At 42.4% G+C, this 21,050-nt stretch overlaps 1 protein-coding gene across 1 annotated transcript in view; it reads left to right on the top strand.

Annotated features, from left to right (window-relative positions):
• LOC115180838 (DNA (cytosine-5)-methyltransferase 3A) overlaps window positions 1-21,050 on the top strand; it is a gene marked incomplete in the record, with an annotated part of 117,184 nt that overhangs the window by 23,269 nt on the left and 72,865 nt on the right. Inside the window, 2 exon segments of the mRNA XM_029742997.1 lie at window positions 10,521-10,634; window positions 10,835-10,951. Of these exon segments, the coding sequence (XP_029598857.1) occupies window positions 10,521-10,634; window positions 10,835-10,951 (231 nt within the window).

The following is a 21,050-nucleotide window of genomic DNA, read 5'->3' as shown; positions in this document are numbered from 1 at the left end:
AGAGGAGGTCGAGGGTTAGAATGAGAGATAATGAGAGATGGGACAAAGTGAAAGCTGAAGATAGTGTGTTCTCTGTCTGCTGTAGATTCAGCCCTGATCATGGTACAGTAGCTTAATATTATTATTCTCTCTCTATCTCTCTTTCTCAATTCAAAGGGCTTTATTGGCATGGGAAACATATGTCTATGTTGCCAATGCAAGTGAAATAAACAATCAAACATTAACAGTAAACATTACATTCACAAACATTTCAGAGGAATAGAGACATATCAAATATTATTATAAATAAACTTAAATATGGGTTACATTTACAATGGTGTTTGTTCATCACTGGTGTCTCTAATATGGTGATACATTTGGCAGGCGGTTAGGAAGTGCAGCTCAGTTTCCACCTCATTTTGTGGGCAGTGTGCACATAGCCTGTCTTCTCTTGAGAGCCAGGTCTGCCTACAGTGGCCTTTCTAAATAGCAAGACTATGCTCACTGAGTCTGTACATAGTCAAAGCTTTCCTTGAGTTTGAGTCAGTCACAGTGGTCAGGTATTCTGCCATTGTGTACTCTCTGTTTAGGGCCAAATAGCATTCTAGTTTGCTCAGTTTTTTGGTAAATTCTTTCCAATGTGTCAAGTAAGTGTCCTTTTGTTTTCTCGTGATTTGTTTGGGTCTAATTGTGTTCCTGTTGCTGTCCTGGGGCTCTGTGGAGTCTGTTTGTGTTTGTGAACAGAGCCTCAGGACCAGCTTGCTTAAGGGACTCTTCTAGGTTAATCTCTCTGTAGGTGATGGCTTTGTTATGGAAGGTTTTGGAATCGTTTCCTTTTAGGTGGTTGTAGAATTTAACGGCTCATTTCTGAATTTGGATAATTAGCGGGTATCGGTCTAATTCTGCTCTGCATGCATTATTTGGTGTTTTATGTTGAACACAGAGGATGTTTTTGCAGAATTCTGCATGCAGAGTCTCAATTTGGTGTTTATCCCATTTTGTGAGCTGTTGGTTGGTGAGCGGACCCCAGACCTCACAACCATAAAGGGCAATGGGTTCTATAACTGATTCAAGAATTTTTAACCAGATCCTAATTGGTTTGTCAAATTTGATGTTCCTGTTGATGGCGTAGAAGGCCCTTCTTGCCTTGACTCTCAGATCGTTCACAGCTTTGTGGAAGTTACCTGTGGTGCTGATGTTTAGGCCGAGGTACGTATAGTTTTTAGTGTGCTCTAGAGCAACAGTGTCTAGATGGAATTTGTATTTGTGGTCCTGGCAACAGGACCTTTATTGGAACACCATTCATTTTGTCTTACTGAGATTTACTGTCAGGGCCCAGGTCTGTCAGGGCCCAGGTGTGTCAGAATCTGTGCAGAAGATCTAGGTGCTGCTGTAGGTCCTCCTTGGTTGGTGACAGAAGCACCAGATCATCAGCAAACAGTAGACATTTGACTTCAGATTCTAGTAGGGTGAGGCCGGGTGCTGCAGACTGTTCTAGTGCCCTCGCCAATTAGTTGATATATATATGTTGAAAAGGGTGGGGCTTAAGCTGCATCCTTGTCTCACCCCACGGCCCTGTGGGAAGAAATGTGTGTGTTATTTGCCAATGTTTTTCCCCAACACCGCTTTCCATCAATTTGTATAGCAGACCCTGCCAAATTGAGTCAAAATCTTTTTGAAATCAACAAAGCATGAGAAGACTTAGCCTTTGTTTTGGTTGCTTGTTTGTCAATTAGGGTGTTCAGGGTGAATACGTGGTCTGTTGTACTGTAATTTGGTAAAACGTACATTGTTTTCACTGAGGAAATGTATGAGTTTGCTGTTAATGACAATGCAGAGAATTTTCCCAATGTTGCTGTTGAGTAATATCCCACAGTAGTTATTGTGGTGAAATTTTTCTCCATTTATGGGGATTCCGATGATCTGTCCTTAGTTCTCGTATTTTTCTCTCTCTCTCTCTCCCTTTTGTATTTCTCTCTCTCCCCTTTCTTTCTCCATCTCTCTCTATATATACCTTTTCTTACTAAGTGTTTGATGATCTCCCATGTTAGGAACATACAGTACCATTCCACATACAGTATCCCCTACCAGTCAAAAGTTTGAAGACAACTACTAATTCAAACGTTTTTCTTTAGTTTTAATATTTTCTACATTGTAGAATAATAGTGAAGACATCAAAACTATGAAATAACACTTATGGAATCATGTAGTAAACAAAAAAGTGTTAAACAAATCCAAATATATTTTACATTTGAGATTCTTCAAAGTAGCCTCTTTTTGCCTTGATGACGGCTTTGCACACTCTTGGCATTTTCTCAACCAGCTTCACCTGGAATGCTTTCCAACAGTCTTGAAGGAGCTCCCACATATGCTGAGCACTTGTTTCCTGCTTTTTCTCCTTCACTCTGCGGTCCAACTCATCCCAAACGATCCCAATTATGTTGAGTTCGGGTGATTGTGGAAGACAGGTCATCTTATGCCGCACTCCATCACTCTCCTTCTTGGTCAAATAGCCCTTACACAGCCTGGAGTTGTGTTGGGTCATTGTCCCACTAAGCACAAAACAGATGCGTGTCACTGCAGAATGCTGTGGTAGCCATGCAGGTTAAGTGTGCCTTGAATTCTAAATAAATCACTGACAGTGTCACCAGCAAAGCACCATCACACCTCCTCCTCCATGCTTCACGGTGGGAACCACACATGCGGAGATCATCCGTTCACGTACCTTTCGTCTCACAAAGACACGGCGGTTGGAACCAAAAATCTCAAATTTGGACTCATCAGACAGATTTCCACCAGTCTAATGTCTATTTCTCATCTTTCTTGGCCCAAGCAAGTCTCTTCTTATTATTGGTGTCCTTTAGTAGTGGTTTCTTTGCAGAAAATCGACCATGAAGGCCTGATTCACACAGTCTTCTCTGAACAAAGTAAAACCAAAGTTCCAAAGGCTGGGCCTAATATTGTGTATAAGAGGTCATACAATAAGTTTTGTATTGATTCCTATGTTGTTGATGTAAAGAATATCTGTTGGTCCGTGATGTGTAAAAAGGAGAAAAAAGACTGCACTTCACACGTTAATGAAATGGTTTATTCCAGTTACTAATAAGCACCCATTAAGAAAATGACTAAAAATGATTAAATCCCCTTGGATTGAGGAGGAATTTAACAATTTTATGGTTGAGAGGGATGAGGCAAAAGGAATGGCAAATAATTCTGGCTGCACAACCGATTGGCAAACGTATTGCAAATTGAGAAATCCTGTGACTAAACTGAATAAAAAGAAACTACACTATGAAACAAAGATAAATGACATAAAGAATGATAGTAAAAAGCTTTGGAGCATCTTAAATAACATTTTGGGGAAAAAAGGGAAATTCTGCTCCATCATTCGTTGAATCAGATGTCTCATTCATCACAAAACCAACTGGTATTGCCATCTACTGTAATGATTTTTTCATTGGCAAGATTAGCAAACTTAGGGATGACATGCCAGCAACAAAACGTATGTGTTTTATATATTTTGTAATGGCTTTACACCCCCTGCTATATTGTGGATAAAGAGTTACCTGTCTAACAGCTTTAGCCCCACCCATTTAAGCTTTAGCCCCACCCATCTCTTTAAGGATTCACATGTGAGGCTATGTACTAAACAACCAAAGATTTCAAGACTAAACGCTGGTTTATACTACGGCTGTGAAGATCAATTTAATCTGGAGTGCCAGAGTGTGCTCTGGGCATTCATAAACTCAGAGCGTTGTCAGATTGTCTGTTTGTAAATTCAGAGCGTTTTGCTCTCTGAGGAGTAGGGTTGATCCGAGCGTTCTGACCTAACAACAGCAGTCATGCACCCAAGCTAACTGGCTAACGGTGGTTAGTTTACGAGCTACTTCCAGACACAAATGAGAGAACAGCTCACTCTGACCATTTTACTCTCCATAGCAGAGCTGGTTAAGTTGTTTTTATGTTATCCAGAGCGTTGGTGACTGTAACTGTGCTGGTGGAAAGAATGTAGTTACGCTTTTTTGCCAACGTTTACTGACACCGGCCAAATTCATGTTGAACATTCAGAAATTCGTCAGCTCTGGCACACTCAGATGAGTGTGCTCTGAAATCGGAGTAGATAGCCAGAGCAAATTTACCAGGTACGTCTATCGACAGTTGTCGCAGTGACATCATAAACATTATATTGAAATAGTTACTTGCATAGGGGAGTATTTTTTTAGACATCTAGCTAGCTAAACAATGAACTATAATCCCAACTCATGGTGTTACTACCCTGCATGAATCTACAGGTAGCTAACCAACCAGGTTCAATGTTAGCCATCTAACATTAGGTTAAAACTAGCAACGTAAATGGATCTGAGATACAAATAATATTACTGCACTGATCATACACGTAATGTTAGCTAGCTAGCCAGCCAGCTAACGTTAGCTAGCTAGCTAACAGTACACTTTAACTTGAAATGACTTTCTGACAAAATTAGAAACGTGTAATATCTGAAAATGTAGCTAGCTAGACTCTCTTACCCGTATTCATGGATGGACGCTTCTCCCTCTCTGTCACGGATGCCATGGTTACCCTTAGTTTGAAGATGTAATCCGGACAGGTGTTTTATACAACAGCCTTCTTTCTGTGTGATCATTTTTCAACTCCGTCTGGATATTTACAATCAAATGCCAGAATGTTTTGCATCTCCTTAGCTATCATACTCTAATTCCACTCATTTCAAAACTCGGTCCTCCAGAAAGTGGAGAGCAACACCTTCGCAGCTCTACTAAGTGATCTCTTTCAAAAAAGCTGCATTAGAAAGGATTACCTACACATACTGAGCAGCTCATATTATAGACAGAAGCGTTCTATATGGCAGACCAATCCGAACTCATCTATCGGCATATTCAGCCTACTCATTATCTCAGCCAATCATGGCTAGCGGGAAGGTTGCTGCCTTCTCCATGGCTAAACCAACTAGACTCGTAATTTAACAATTGTATTTATATTTACAGATGTCATGCACCTGCCTAAGACCATGTTAGCCTACTGAGCTAAAGAACAGGAAATATTTCTGGAAGCTTACATGAGTTTTCTTGCTGCAATGTGTACCAGCACCAGTGTGTAAGATGAGAAAGGTGGTGTGTGTGTCTGTGTGTGTGTGTGTGTGTGTGTTTCCAGGGACACATGGTCTCCACTGTTTAATGTGTTTTATGGAGCTTCTCACCTGTTCATTATGGTCTCTGAGAGCTCGTTAGCGTAGCCTTTGAGCTCCGGACAATCTCCTTAACGACACACCTATAAACTTAGCCTGTTAGCCTGGAAGCCTGTTAGCCTTCTATCCCGTTAGCCTGCTAGCGACACGCCTATAAACTAACCTGCTTGCTTGTTAGCGACACCTATAAAAACTGCTAGACTGTTAGAGCAGCCATATATTTTTGCTTCTAGCATCATTAAATACATTGTTGTTTCAGTATGCTAGTTATCAAATCAAATTGTATTTGTCAAATCAAATTTATTTATATAGCCCTTCGTATATCAGCTGAAATCTCAAAGTGCTGTACAGAAACCCAGCCTAAAACCCCAAACAGCAAGCAATGCATGTGAAAGAAGCACGGTGGCTAGGAAAAACTCCCTAGGAAAAACTCCCTAGAAAGGCCAAATACCTAGGAAGAAACCTAGAGAGGAACCAGGCTATGAGGGGTGGCCAGTCCTCTTCTGGCTGTGCCGGGTGGATATTATAACAGAACATGGTCAAGATGTTAAAATGTTCAGAAATGACCAGCATGGTCAAATAATAAAAATCATGGTAGTTGTCGAGGGTGCAACAAGCACGTCCGGTGAACAGGTCAGGGTTCCGTAGCCGCAGGCAAAACAGTTGAAACTGGAGCAGCAGCATGGCCAGGTGGACTGGGGACAGCAAGGAGTCATCATGCCAGGTAGTCCCGAGGCATGGTCCTAGGGCTCAGGTCCTCCGAGAGAAAGAAAGAAAGAGAGAAAGAGAGAATTAGAGAGAGCATATTTAAATTCACACAGGACACCGGATAAGACAAGAGAATACTCCAGATGTAACAGACTGACCCTAGCCCCCCGACACATAAACTACTGCAGCATAAATACTGGAGGCTGAGACAGGAGGGATCAGAAGACACTGTGGCCCCATCCGATGATACCCCCAGACAGGGCCAAACAGGCAGGATATAACCCCACCCACTTTGCCAAAGCACAGCCCCCACACCACTAGAGGGATGTCTACAACCACCAACTTACCGTCCGAAGACAAGGCCGAATATAGCCCACAAAAATCTCCGCCATGGCACAACCCAAGGGGGGGGGGGGGGGGGGCGAAACCCAGACAGGAAGACCACGTCAGTGACTCAACCCACTCAAGTGACGCACCCCTCCCATGGACGGCATGGAAGAACACCAGTAAGTCAGTGACTCAGCCCCTGTAATAGGGACAATAGCCTGGTTCCTCTCTAGGACTCATAGCCTGGTTCCTCTCTAGGTTTCTTCCTAGGTTTTTGGCCTTTCTAGGGAGTTTTTCCTAGGGAGTTTTTCCTAGCCACCGTGCTTCTTTCACATGCATTGCTTGCTGTTTGGGGTTTTAGGCTGGGTTTCTGTACAGCACTTTGAGATTTCAGCTGATATACGAAGGGCTATATAAATACATTTGATTTGATTTTGATTTGATTTGACAACTCCCTTGTGTCCTCCTCCCAGAGTGCTAAGAACCTTGGCGTGACCCTGGACAACACCCTGTCGTTCTCCACTAACATCAAGGCGGTGACCCGATCCTGTAGGTTCATGCTCTACAACATTCGCAGAGTACGACCCTGCCTCACACAGGAAGCGGCGCAGGTCCTAATCCAGGCACTTGTCATCTCCCGTCTGGATTACTGCAAATCGCTGTTGGCTGGGCTCCCTGCCTGTGCCATTAAACCCCTACAACTCATCCAGAACGCCGCAGCCCGTCTGGTGTTCAACCTTCCCAAGTTCTCTCACGTCACCCCGCTCCTCCGCTCTCTCCACTGGCTTCCAGTTGAAGCTCGCATCCGCTACAAGACCATGGTGCTTGCCTACGGAGCTGTGAGGGGAACGGCACCTCCGTACCTTCAGGCTCTGATCAGGCCCTACACCCAAACAAGGGCACTGCGTTCATCCACCTCTGGCCTGCTCGCCTCCCTACCTCTGAGGAAGCACAGTTCCCGCTCAGCCCAGTCAAAACTGTTCGCTGCTCTGGCACCCCAATGGTGGAACAAGCTCCCTCACGACGCCAGGACAGCGGAGTCAATCACCACCTTCCGGAGACACCTGAAACCCCACCTCTTTAAGGAATACCTGGGATAGGATAAAGTAATCCTTCTAACCCCCCCCCTTAAAAGATTTAGATGCACTATTGTAAAGTGGTTGTTCCACTTGATATCAGAAGGTGAATGCACCAATTTGTAAGTCGCTCTGGATAAGAGCGTCTGCTAAATGACTTAAATGTAATGTAAATGGTTAGAGGCAGAGAATCCCAGTGGAAAGAGGGGAACCGGCAAGGCAGAGACAGCAAGGGTGGTTCGTTGCTCCAGCCTTTCCGTTCACCTTCACACTCCTGGGCCAGACTATACTTAATCATAGGACCTACTGAAGAGATAAGTCTTCAGTAAAGACTTAAAGGTTGAGACTGAGTCTGCGTCTCTCACATGAGTAGGCAGACCATTCCATAAAAATGGAGCTCTATAGGAGAAAGCCCTACCTCCAGCCGTTTGCTTAGAAATTCTAGGGACAATTAGGAGGCCTGCGTCTTGTGACCGTAGCGTACGTGTAGGTATGTACGGCAGGACCAAATCGGAAAGATAGGTAGGAGCAAGCCCATGTAATGCTTTGTAGGTTAGCAGTAAAACCTTGAAATCAGCCCTTGCCTTAACAGGAAGCCAGTGTAGGGAGGCTAGCACTGGAGTAATATGATCAAATTTTTTGGTTCTAGTCAGGATTCTAGCAGCCGTATTTAGCACTAACTGAAGTTTGTTTAGTGCTTTTTCCGGGTAGCCGGAAGATGTCACATGTTAGATACTGTTGTTTTAACCTCTCTGGCGCATGTGGGACGAATTCGTCCCACCTACGTAACAGCCACCTGAATTCAGTGGCGCGATTTTTGAATCGTTTGAAATACTATTACTTCAATTTCTCAAACATATGACTATTTTACAGCTATTTAAAGACAAGACTCTCCTTAATCTAACCACACTGTCCGATTTCAAAAAGGCTTTACAACGAAAGCAAAACATTAGATTATGTCAGGAGAGTGCCCAGCCAGAAATAATCAGACACCCATTTTTCAAGCTAGCATATGATGTCACAAAAACCCAAACCACAGCTAAATGCAGTACTAACCTTTTATGATCTTCATCAGATGACACACCTAGGACATTATGTTATACAATACATGCATGTCTGTTCAATCAAGTTCATATTTATATCAAAAAACAGCTTTTTACATTAGCATGTGACGTTCAGAAAAAGCATACCCCCTGCAAACCTCCGGGGAATTTACTAACAGTTTGCTAAATTACTCACGATAAACGTTCACAAAAAGCATAACAATTATTTTAAGAATTATAGATACATTACTCCTCTATGCACTCGATATGTCTGATTTTAAAATAGCTTTTCGGATGAAGCACATTTTGCAATATTCTAAGTACATAGCCCAGCCATCACGGGCTAGCTATTTAGACACCCACCCAGTTCAGCCTTCACCAAAATCACATTTCCTATAAGAAAAATGTTCTTACCTTTCCTGTTCTTCATCAGAATGCACTCCCAGGACTTCTACTTCAATAACAAATGTAGGTTTGGTCCCAAATAATCCATCGTTATATCCAAACAGCGACGTTTTGTTCGTGAGTTCTAGACACTATCAGAATGCTACATCACGGTCACGAGCATGGCGCATGGCGTGACAAAAAATGTCTAAATATTCCATTACCGTACTTCGAAGCATGTCAACCGCTGTTTAAAACCAATTTTTATGCCATTTATCTCGTAGAAAAGCGATAATATTCCGACCGGGAATCTGCAATGAGCCTAAACAGCCGAATGAAATTTCTCCACGGGGGCGAATCGTGCACGCGCCTCATTCATTTTACATTTACATTTTAGTCATTTAGCAGACGCTCTTATCCAGAGCGACTTACAGTAGTGAATGCATACATTCCATACAACTCATACATTTCATACATGTGCTGTCATTCAATGTGCTGTCATGTGCTGTCATTCAATGTGCTGTCATGTGCTGTCATTCAATGTGCTGTCATTCAATGGTCCTCTGATCGGCCACTTACCAAAGGCGATAATCTGTTTCAGCCAGAGGCCGCCTCGTCATCGTTCAGGTTTTTCCCGGGTTCTGAGAGCCTATTGGAGCCCTAGGAATTGTCACGTTACAGCTAAGATCCTTACTCTTCAATAAACAGATGCAAGACGCACGACTCCTTGTCAGACAGGCCACTTCCTGCATGAAACCTTGTCAGGTTTTTGCCTGCCATAGGAGTTCTGTTATACTCACAGACACCATTCAAACAGTTTTAGAAACTTTAGGGTGTTTTCTATCCAACCTGAACAATAATATGCATATTCTAGCTTCTGAGTTGGTGTAGGAGGCAGTTAAAAATGGGCACATATTTTTTCCAAAATTCTCAATACTGCCCCCTATCCCAAACAGGTTAACACAGTGATCTGATTAGCTGATAGGATCGTTAAACCCAGCTAACCTGTTAGCAGCCTAGCATAATATTAGCACCTTGTTTATCTTGGTCGTGATTTTATGAATGGCTTTCTTTATTAAACACGCCATGTTATTTTAGCATTATATGGCTAGCATCATTAGAAACGGTATTGTACTAACACAGTAGCCTAATGGTAATAGCAATAGGTTTATTTGAACTCATTTCTAATGCTAATAGAAGCTAGCTTAATTGAACACTGTTGAAAGGCAAATAGCAGCTAGTTTTATTGAACACTGATGTAACGCTAAAAAGCAGTTAGCTCATTGCACACTTGTAATGCTAATAGCAACTGGCTACATTGAACACTGTTGTAACACTAATAGAATTTAGGTTAATTGAACAGGTAATGCTAATAGCAGCTAGCTTGATTGAACACTGTTGCAGCGCTAATAGCAGCTAGCTTGATTGAACACTGTTGTAACGCTAATAGCGTCTAGCCTCATTGAACACTGTTGTAACGCTAATAGCATCTAGCCTCATTGAACACTGTTGTAACGCTAGTAGCATCTAGCCTCATTGAACACTGTTGTAACGCTAATAGCATCTAGCCTCATTGAACACTGTTGTAATGCTAGTAGCATCTAGCCTCATTGAACACTGTTGTTAACAGCTGTTGTTAAATAGCTGTTGTTAATATGGGGCAGTCTCAGTCTGGTGTTAAAACTCTCACACTCACAGAAGCACGCACCTGGTTATTAAAACCCTGTTATTTGATAGTGGTCATTGGTTAAAGTTCAGTCTTTATTTTTCAACCTCTGTCTCTCTCTCTCTCTCTCCAGGACTCGTGTGAGATGGCCCCCCCTACACCCCCAGAGGAAGTTGACCCCTCCCCTCGCAGGAAACGTGGCCGGCGGAAAATGGAGCCTCTGGAGCCGAAGGACCCCAACATGGAGGCAAGAACTCCACTTAGCTGGTCTGCAGCGTGCCTGTATAACAATAAGATGGTCATTTAGCAAAGACAGGCAGGCAGGCAGGCAGACACAGACAGACAGACAGACAGACAGACAGACAGACAGACAGACAGACAGACAGACAGACAGACAGACAGACAGACAAAAGTAGCTAACATGCGTGCGTGCGTGTGTGTGTGCAGGGGGAAGGCAGCAGGCTGCGCAGAAGGCCGGTTCCCAGAGAGACCTTTCAGGCTGGAGATCCTTTTTACATCAGCAGGAGACAGAGAGACAAGTGGATCAAACGCTGGAGTAGAGAGGTAGGAGAGAGAGGGAGGAAGGAGTGAGAGAGGGAGGAAAGAATGAGAGAGGGAGGAAGGAGTGAGAGAGGGAGGAGAGGGAGAGTGAGAGGAGAGAGAGAGAGAGAGAGGAGAGAGAGGAGAGAGAGAGAGAGAGAGAGAGAGAGAGAGAGAGAGGAGAGAGAGAGAGAGAGAGAGAGAGAGAGAGAGGAGAGAGAGAGAGAGAGAGAGAGAGAGAGAGAGAGAGAGAGAGAGAGAGAGAGGCAGAGGAGGCAGAGAGAGGAAGGGAGAGAGAGGGAGGGAGAGGAGGGAGGAGAGAGAGAGGAGGAGAGAGAGAGAGAGGGAGAGGAGGCAGAGAGAGGAACGGAGAGAGAGGGAGAGGAGGGAGAGGAGGGAGGAGAGAGAGAGAGAGAGGAGGATAGAGAGGGAGAGGAGGCAGAGAGAGGAAGGGAGAGAGAGTACTTACGTGTGTGTGTGAGGTTAACTAGTTCCAGATACAGTGGTGTAGTATTACAGCCAGCTGTGGTCTGTCCTCTACAATACGGCCTTCTCGTTCACAACCCAATATATTGACTACCTGCTCAAACTGCACAGACGGGAGGGAGAGTTTGTGTGTGTGTTTGTGTTTCATTAGAACATATGTTCAGTCAAATACTTGTCTGTGTAAATCACACACCTCACTACTGACCAATTACAGCAGAGAGAGAGAGAGAGAGAGAGAGAGAGAGTTTCTGAGCTCTGATGTCTGGTGTGTAAGTGAAACATTTTTATATTCTGATCAGTATGTATTTTCAAGTTGTATTAGTTGTACTGTATGTATGGTATACATCGTCCAATGGATGCTTACTTGTAGGCTCCTTCTGGACAATGCAACAACAATAAGAAATTAGAAAATATAATAATCCGTAAATGGTAAATGGCAGTAGAATATAATAAACATTTTAGCATAAGTATAATGCAGGAAGGCACAATTTATATTCCAATATTTACACATGTTTTTGGGAAGGGGGGGTGGGGTGGTGTGGTGTGGTGTATGTGTGTGTGCATGCATGTGTGTCTTGGGATGTTATTTAAAACAGGAAGTGTTTCTTTTAGGTGTGTGTGTGTGTGTGACTTTGTTAGGCAGCAAAAAAAGTATATATTTTTAATATATTACAGTATACTTAAATATCCCAAAGATTCACATAACATACTTAAAATAAGAGATGGCTTTTCTATTATATCTTAAGTCAATACACTTATTAAAAGTGTACTTTAAATTCATTGTTTAATGTTTAACAGTGCTTTCTGAAAAAACTTTTTCAACATTTTACAGTACAACCTTATTCAAAAATGTATAAAATAAACAAAAAATCACATCAATCTACGCATAATACCTGATAATGACAAATCAAAACAGGTTTTTAGAAATGTTTGCTAATATATAATAAAATAATTATTTTACATAAGTATTCAGACCCAATGGTCACTCTGACAGCTAGAGAGTTCCTCTGTGGAGATGGGAGAACCTTCCAGAAGGACAACCACCTCTGCAGCAATCCACAATCAGGCCTTCATAGTAGAGTTGCCAGACGGAAGCCATTCCTCTGTAAAAGGCACATGACAGCCCGCTTGGTGTTTGCCAAAAGGCACTTAAAGACTCTCAGACCATGAGAAACAAGATTCTTTGGCCTGAATGCCTAGCGTCATGTCTGGAGGAAACCTGGCACCATCCCTATGGTGAAGCATGGTGGTGATAGCATCATGCTGTGGGGATATTTTACAGCGGTAGGGACTGGGAGACTAGTCAGGATCGAGGGAAAGATGAACAGAGCAAAGTACAGAGAGATCCTGGGGTCCAGCTAAATTAAGGCAGTTTATACAATTTTAAAAGCATTACAATACATTAACAGATTTCACAACACACTGTGTGTCCTCAGGCCCACACTCCTCCACTACCACATATCTACAGCACAAAATCCATGTATACGTGTGTGTATAGTGCGTATGTCTCCAAGTGTGTGTGTGTATACATGCATGTGTCTGTGCCTATGTTTGTGTTGCTTCACAGTCCCTGCTGTTCCATAAGGTGTGTTTTAATCTGTTTTTTAAATCTGATTCTACTGCTGCATCAGTTACCTGATGTAGAATAGAGTTCCATGTAGTCATGGCTCTATGTAGTACTGTGCGCCTCCCATAGTCTGTTCTGGACTTGGGGACTGTGAAGAGACCTCTGGTGGCATGTCTTGTGGGGTATGGATGGGTGTCCGAGCTGTGTGCCAGTAGTTTACACAGACAGCTCGGTGCATTCAACATGTCAATACCTCTCATAAATAAAGTAGTGATGAAGTCAATCTCTCCTCTGCTTTGAGCCAGGAGAGATTGACATGCAAATTATTAATATTAGCTCTCTGTGTACATCCAAGGGCCAGCCGTGCTGCCCTGTTCTGAGACAATTGCAATTTTCCTAAGTCCCTTTTTGTGGCACCTGAACACCTGACTGAACAGTAGTCCAGGTGTGACAAATTAGGGCCTGTAGGACCTGCCTTGTTGATAGTGTTGTTAAGAAGGTAGAGTAGCGCTTTATTATGGACAGACCTCTCCCCATCTTAGCTACTGTTGTATCAATATGTTTTGACCATGACAGTTTACAATCCAGGGTTACTCCAAGCAGTTTAGTCACCTCAACTTGCTCAATTTCCACATTATTCATTACAAGATTTAGTTGAGGTTTAGTGTTGAGTTAATGATTTCTCCCGAATACAATGCTTTTAGTTTTAGAAATATTTAGGACTAACTTATTCCTTTCCACCCACTCTGAAACTAACTGCAACTCTTTGTTAAGTGTTGCAGTCATTTCAGTCGCTGTAGTAGCTGACGTGTATAGTGTTGAGTCATCCACATACATAGACACACTGGCTTTACTCAAAGCCAGTGGCATGTCGTTAGTGAAGATTGAAAAATGTAATGGGCCTAGACAGCTACCCTGGGGGATTCCTGATTCTACCTGGATTATGTTGGAGAGGCTTACATTAAAAAACACCATCTGTGTTTTGTTAGACAGGGAACTCTTTATCCACATTATAGCAGGGTGTGTAAATCCATAACACATACGTTTTTCCAGCAGCAGACTATGATCGATAATGTCAAAAGTTGCACTGAAGTCTAACAAGACAGCCCCCAAAATATTTTGTTGTGAAGGATGGAATAAGCTAGCTAACTTGCAAGAAACCTAGTTACTACAACTCCATCAACAGAAATCTGCTCGTTTTGTAGAAATGAATGGTCAAATACCAATCAGATTAAAGTAATTGTTTATTTCAAGGTCTTTATTTTAGCTGAACTGCCTGACCTTTATTGGCCAGTAAATACTACATGGTCAAAAGTATACAGTGGCTTGCGAAAGTATTCACCCCCCTCTGCGCTTTTCCTATTTTTTTGCCTTACAACCTGGAATTAACTTCTTACATCTACACGTTCCGCTAGCGGAACGTCTGCTCCAATATCCAATGATGGGCGGGGCGCGAAATTCAAACTCCTCTAAATCCGAAAACTTACACTTTTCAAACATATGACTATGTTACAGCTATTTAAAGACAAGACTCTCCTTTATCTAACCAAACTGTCCGATTTCAAAAAGGCTTTACAGCGAAAGCAAAACATTAGATTATGTCAGCAGAGTACCCAGCCAGGAATAATCACACAGCCATTTTTCAAGCTAGCATATCATGTCACATAAACCCAAACCATATCTAAATGCAGCACTAACCTTTGATGATCTTCATCAGATGACACACCTAGGACATTGTGTTATACAATACATGCATGTCTGTTCAATCAAGTTCATATTTATATCAAAAACCAGCTTTTTACATTAGCATGTGACGTTCAGAACTAGCATTCCCACCGAACACTTCCGGTGATTTTACTAAATTACTCACGATAAACGTTCACAAAAAGCATAACAATTATTTTAAGAATTATAGATACAGAACTCCTCTATGCACTCGATATGTCCGATTTTAAAATAGCTTTTCGGATGAAGCACATTTTGCAATAATGTAAGTACATAGCCCGGCGTTACAGGGCTAGCTATTTAGACACCCACCCAGTGTAGCCTTCACCAAAATCACATTTCCTATAAGAAAAATGTTCTTACCTTGCTTGTTCTTCATCAGAATACACTGCCAGGACTTCTACTTCAATAACAAATGTAGGTTTGGTCCCAAATAATCCATCGTTATATCCAAACAGCGACGTTTTGTTCGTGCGTTCTAGACACTATCCCAACGCTAAATCTCGGCCACGAGCATGACGCAAAATATGACAAAAAATTTCGAAATATTCCATTACCGTACTTCGAAGCATGTCAACCGCTGTTTAAAACCAATATTTATGCAATTTATCTCGTAGAGAAGCGATAATATTCCGACCGGGAATCTGCCTGTCTGTAAACTGAGGAAAAAACCAAAAGCCGGGGGCGGGGCGTGTCACGCGCCTAAGGCTTAGTCCATTGACTGACCACTCAGCTTTTGCTCTCGTGTGCTTCAGCCAGGGCTTTGAATGACATCATTCCTGTTTTTCCCGGGCTGTGAGACTCCATTGTTGACGTGACAAGTGTCACGTAAGAGCAGAGATCCTTTGTAAACGATAGAGAGAATCAAGAAGGGCAAGAAATGTTCAGACAGGGTACTTCCTGAACAGAAGCATCTCAGGTTTTTGCCTGCCATAGGAGTTCTGTTATACTCACAGACACCATTCAAACAGTTTCAGAAACTTTGGAGTGTTTTCTCTCCAAAGCTAATAATTATATGCATATTCCAGTTTCTGGGCAGGACTAATAATCAGATTAAATCGGGTACGTTTTTTATCCAGCCGTGAAAATACTGCCCCCTAGATGTAACAGGTTAAAGTACATTTTGGGGGGTTTGTACCATTTGATTTTCTCTTGTGAAACAAATAAGAAATAAGACAATAAAAACAGAAAACTTGAGTGTGCATAACTATTCACCCCCCCAAAATCAATACTTTGTAGAGCCACCTTTTGCAGCAATTACAGCTGCAAGTCTCTTGGGGTATGTCTCTATAAGCTTGACACATCTAGCCACTTGGATTTTTGGCCATTCTTCAAGGCAAAACTTCTCTAGCTCCTTCAAGTTGGATGGGTTCCGCTGGTGTACAGCAATCTTTAAGTCATACCACAGATTCTCAATTGGATTGAGGTTTGGGCTTTGACTAGGACATTCCAAGACATTTAAATGTTTCACCTTAAACCACTCGAGTGTTGCTTTAGCAGTATGTTTAGGATCATTGTCCTGCTGGAGGTGAACCTCCGTCCCAGTCTCAAATCTCTGGAAGACTGAAACAGGTTTCCCTCAAGAATTTCCCTGTATTTAGCGCTATCCATAATTCCTTCAATTCTGACCAGTTTCCCAGTCCCTGCCGATGAAAAACCACCCCACAGCATGATGCTGCCACCACCATGCTTCATTGTGGGGATGGTGTTCTCGGGGGGGATGGGAGGTGTTGGGTTTGTGTCAGTCATAGCGTTTTCCTTGTAGGCCAAAAAGCTACATTTTTGTCTCATCTGACCAGAGTACCTTCTTCCATATTTTTGGGGAGTTTCCCACATGCCTTTTGGCGAACACCAAACGTGTTTGCTTATTTTTTTCTTTAAGCAATGGCTTCTTTCTGGCCACTCTTTGGCCACTTGGTACCAGAAGGTAGCCTAGGGCCGGCAAGTAGCCTAGTGGTTAGAGCGTTGGACTAGTAACTGAAAGGTTGCAAGATTGAATCCCCGAGCTGACAATGTAAAAATCTGTTGTTCTGCCCCTGAACAAGGCAGTTAACCCACTGTTCCTAGGCCGTCATTGAAAATAAGAATTTATTCCTAACTGACTTACCTAGTTAAATAAAGATAAAATAAATATAATTAAAATACAAATGCATCACTCCCAATGACTGTATATGGTCTCTCCAGCAGAGACGGAAGAGGAAATGAAACATCGAACTGGCAAATTTTTTCTGGTTCATATAAAAGTAGACCAGACCTAGCTGCTATCGCATTGGGAGAGCCATCCCTTAAGTAGACCAGACCTAGCAGCTATCGCATTGGGAGAGCCATCCCTTAAGTAGACCAGACCTAGCTGCTATCGCATTGGGAGAGCCATCCCTTAAGTAGACCAGACCTAGCTGCTATCGCATTGGGAGAGTCATTCCTTAAGTAGACCAGACCTAGCTGCTATCGCATTGGGAGAGCCATCCCTTAAGTAGACCAGACCTAGCTGCTATCGCATTGGGAGAGCCATCCCTTAAGTAGACCAGACCTAGCTGCTATCGCATTGGGAGAGCCATCCCTTAAGTAGACCAGACCTAGCTGCTATCGCATTGGGAGAGTCATTCCTTAAGTAGACCAGACCTAGCTGCTATCGCATTGGGAGAGCCATCCCTTAAGTAGACCAGACCTAGCTGCTATCGCATTGGGAGAGCCATCCCTTAAGTAGACCGTTACCTGTCACAGTTTTTTCAATGGTAAACGTCCTGAGTAAGACATCTTCATTTATCCACCATCTTTGGCTCTAGGTGCACAGATCCACAAGACTTCGCTCAAAGTCTGTATCGGTAATTCTATATAGAATATCTCATATGCCTCACATATTATTTATTGACAATTGACTGTAAGAATATACTTATTGTGGCTATCATGTCAAAGCACATGGCAGATGATCTCAAATCCTGGACTTGGCTCATGAAAGAATATGGCCACAGGCTTTTGGGAAAGACAGAATTCTATAAGCATTAAGTTCTATGATAAATTCACTCATCAATGGACAGTTGAACAACAAGACACAGTCATTTTTCCTGAAGAATTGCCATTGCAGCAAGAACAGGCCCAGGAGTTATGTTGGCAAGATGAACATGGTACGTGTGTGTTTATTATTATAGATTTGTTTGTGTCTCCTCTGTAAAAGCATTCATAATCTTGTCTGTCCTCCACTAGAAAACTGGGACCAATTTTCTATACTATTCTACTGTATCTTAGTCCGTTCCGCTCTGGCACCGCTCGTTCATATGTATATAGGCTTCATTCATTCCTACTTAGATGTGTGTGAATTGGGTATATGTTGTGTAACATGTTAGATATTACTGCACTGTCGGAGCTACAAGCATTTCGCTACACCCGCAATAACATCTGCTAATCACGTATATGTGACCAATACAATTTGATTTGATTTGATAGCCATAACAATTTATAAAGTTGACTACTTTATTGCCTGGCCTTTTTCAATGTCATTCTATTTTAAACTTTTATTAGAAATGTTTTTTTGCTAGTGTGATTTTTTAAATTACTTTCATGTAGCCTATTTGGGAATTTACCACCATCTTTTTATCTGTTTAACAACACAGATCCAGGTCAAGCTCACACAGATTGCAACAAATGCCTCGAGACATCTCCATAGAAATGGTGTGAAAAAGCAGATGACTCCATCATGCACTGAACGGACAACCATGTACTGCAACACCAGAAGGAAGTTCATAAAATGCAAGGGAGTATGTGGACACAGGAGAAGATCAAGGCAGAGAGGAAAACAATAGAGACTAAAACTGGGACCAGATTCTCTGACCTATTTAAATTGCCATATTTCATGCCCATAGACATGGCTGTAGAGGACCCTATGCATAATATTTTACTGGGGACAGCAAAACACGTTTTTACCGTCTGGAAGAATATTGGTGTGCTGGATGATGGAATACTAAGAAATATTCAGCTTAAAGTTCATGCACTGAAAACACCTACAGACATAGGCCAACTCCCTGCTAAAATCTCATCAGGGTTTTCTCATTTCAAAACACAAGAATGGAAAAATTTGACATGCGTTTACTCCTTATTCCCTCCGAAGGGACTTATCGAAGACGCCCATTATGGATGCTGGGCACATTTTATCAAAGCCTGTACCATCATAGGTACCAGATGCTGGACCCATTTTATCAAAGCCTGTACCATCGTATGTAACAGATGCTGGACCCATTTTACCAAAGCCTGTACCATTGTAGGTAGCAGATGCTGGACCCATTTTATCAAAGCCTGTACCATCGTATGTAACAGATGCTGGACCCATTTTACCAAAGCCTGTACCATCGTATGTACCAGATGCTGGACCCATTTTATCAAAGCCTGTACCATCGTACAGTGAGGGAAAAAAGTACTTGATCCCCTGCTGATTTTGTACGTTTGCCCACTGACAAAGAAATGATCAGTCTATCATTTTAATGGTAGGTTTATTTGAACAGTGAGAGACAGAATAACAACAACAAAAATCCAGAAAAATGCATGTAAAAAATGTTATAAATTCATTTGCATTTTAATGAGGGAAATAAATATTTGACCCCCTCTCAATCAGAAAGATTTCTGGCTCCCAGGTGTCTTTTATAAAGGTAACGAGCTGAGATTAGGAGCACACTCTTAAAGGGAGTGCTCCTAATCTCAGCTTGTTACCTGTATAAAAGACACTTGTCCACAGAAGCAATCAATCAATCAGATTCCAAACTCTCCACCATGGCCAAGACCAAAGAGCTCTCCAAGGATGTCAGGGACAAGATTGTAGACCTACACAAGGCTGGAATGGGCTACAATACCATCGCCAAGCAGCTTGGTGACAAGGTGACAACAGTTGGTGCGATTATTCGCAAATGGAAGAAACACAAAAGAACTGTCAATCTCCCTCGGCCTGGGGCTCCATGCAAGATCTCACCTCGTGGAGTTGCAATGATCATGAGAACGGTGAGGAATCAGCCCAGAACTACACGGGAGGATCTTGTCAATGATCTCAAGGCAGCTGGGACCATAGTCACCAAGAAAATAATTGGTAACACACTACGCCGTGAAGGACTGAAATCCTGCAGCGCCCGCAACTCCCCCTGCTCAAGAAAGCACATATACATGCCCGTCGGAAGTTTGCCAATGAACATCTGAATGATTCAGAGGACAACTGGGTGAAAGTGTTGTGGTCAGATGAGACCAAAATGAAGCTCTTTGGTATCAACTCAACTCGCCGTGTTTGGAGGAGGAGGAATGCTGCCTATGACCCCAAGAACACCATCCCCACCGTCAAACATGGAGGTGGAAACATTATACTTTGGGGGTGTTTTTCTGCTAAGGGGACAGGACAACTTCACCGCATCAAAGGGATGATGGACGGGGCCATGTACCGTCAAATCTTGGGTGAGATCCTCCTTCCCTCAGCCAGGGCATTGAAAATGGGTCATGGATGGGTATTCCAGCATGACAATGACCCAAAACACACGGCCAAGGCAACAAAGGAGTGGCTCAAGAAGAAGCAGATTAAGGTCCTGGAGTGGCCTAGCCAAACGTCAGCCTCGAAACCTTAATGACTTGGAGAAGAGCTGCAAAGAGGAGTGGGACAAAATCCCTCCTGAGATGTATGCAAACCTGGTGGCCAACTATAAGAAACGTCTGACCTCTGTGATTGCCAACAAGGGTTTTGCCACCAAGTACTAAGTCATGTTTTACAGAGGGGTCAAATACTTATTTCCCTCATTAAAATGCAAATCATTTTATAACATTTTTTAAATGCATTTTTCTGTATTTTTGTTGTTGTTATTCTGTCTCTCACTGTTCAAATAAACCTACCATTACAATTATAGACTGATAATTTCTTTGTCAGTGGGCAAATGTACAAAATCAGCAGGGGATCAAATACTTTTTCCCCTCACTGTATTGAGTTTATGTAAACATCTGACCCACTGGGAATGTGATGAAAAAAATTAAAGCTGAAATAAATCATCTCTCTTCTATTATTCTCACATTTCACATTCTTAAAATAAAGTGGTGATCCTAATTGACCTAAGACAGGGAATTTTCACAAGGATTAAATGTCAGGAATTGTGAAAAACTGAGTTTAAATATATTTATCTAAGGTGTATGTAAAATTCCGACTTCAACTGTATATATGTTGAAGAGGGTGGGGCTTAAGCTGCATCCCTGTCTCACCCCACAGCCCTGTGGAAAGAAATGTGTGTGTTTTTTGCACATTTTAACCACACATTTGTTGTTTGTGTACATGGATTTTAGTATGTCATATGTTTTTCCCCGGACACCACTTTCCATCAATTTGTATAG

This window comes from Salmo trutta, unplaced genomic scaffold, assembly GCF_901001165.1.
Source record: "Salmo trutta unplaced genomic scaffold, fSalTru1.1, whole genome shotgun sequence".
NCBI lineage: Eukaryota > Metazoa > Chordata > Actinopteri > Salmoniformes > Salmonidae > Salmo > Salmo trutta.
The sequence above is the reverse complement of the archived record's forward strand: the minus strand, read 5'-3'. Positions and strand labels throughout refer to the sequence as shown.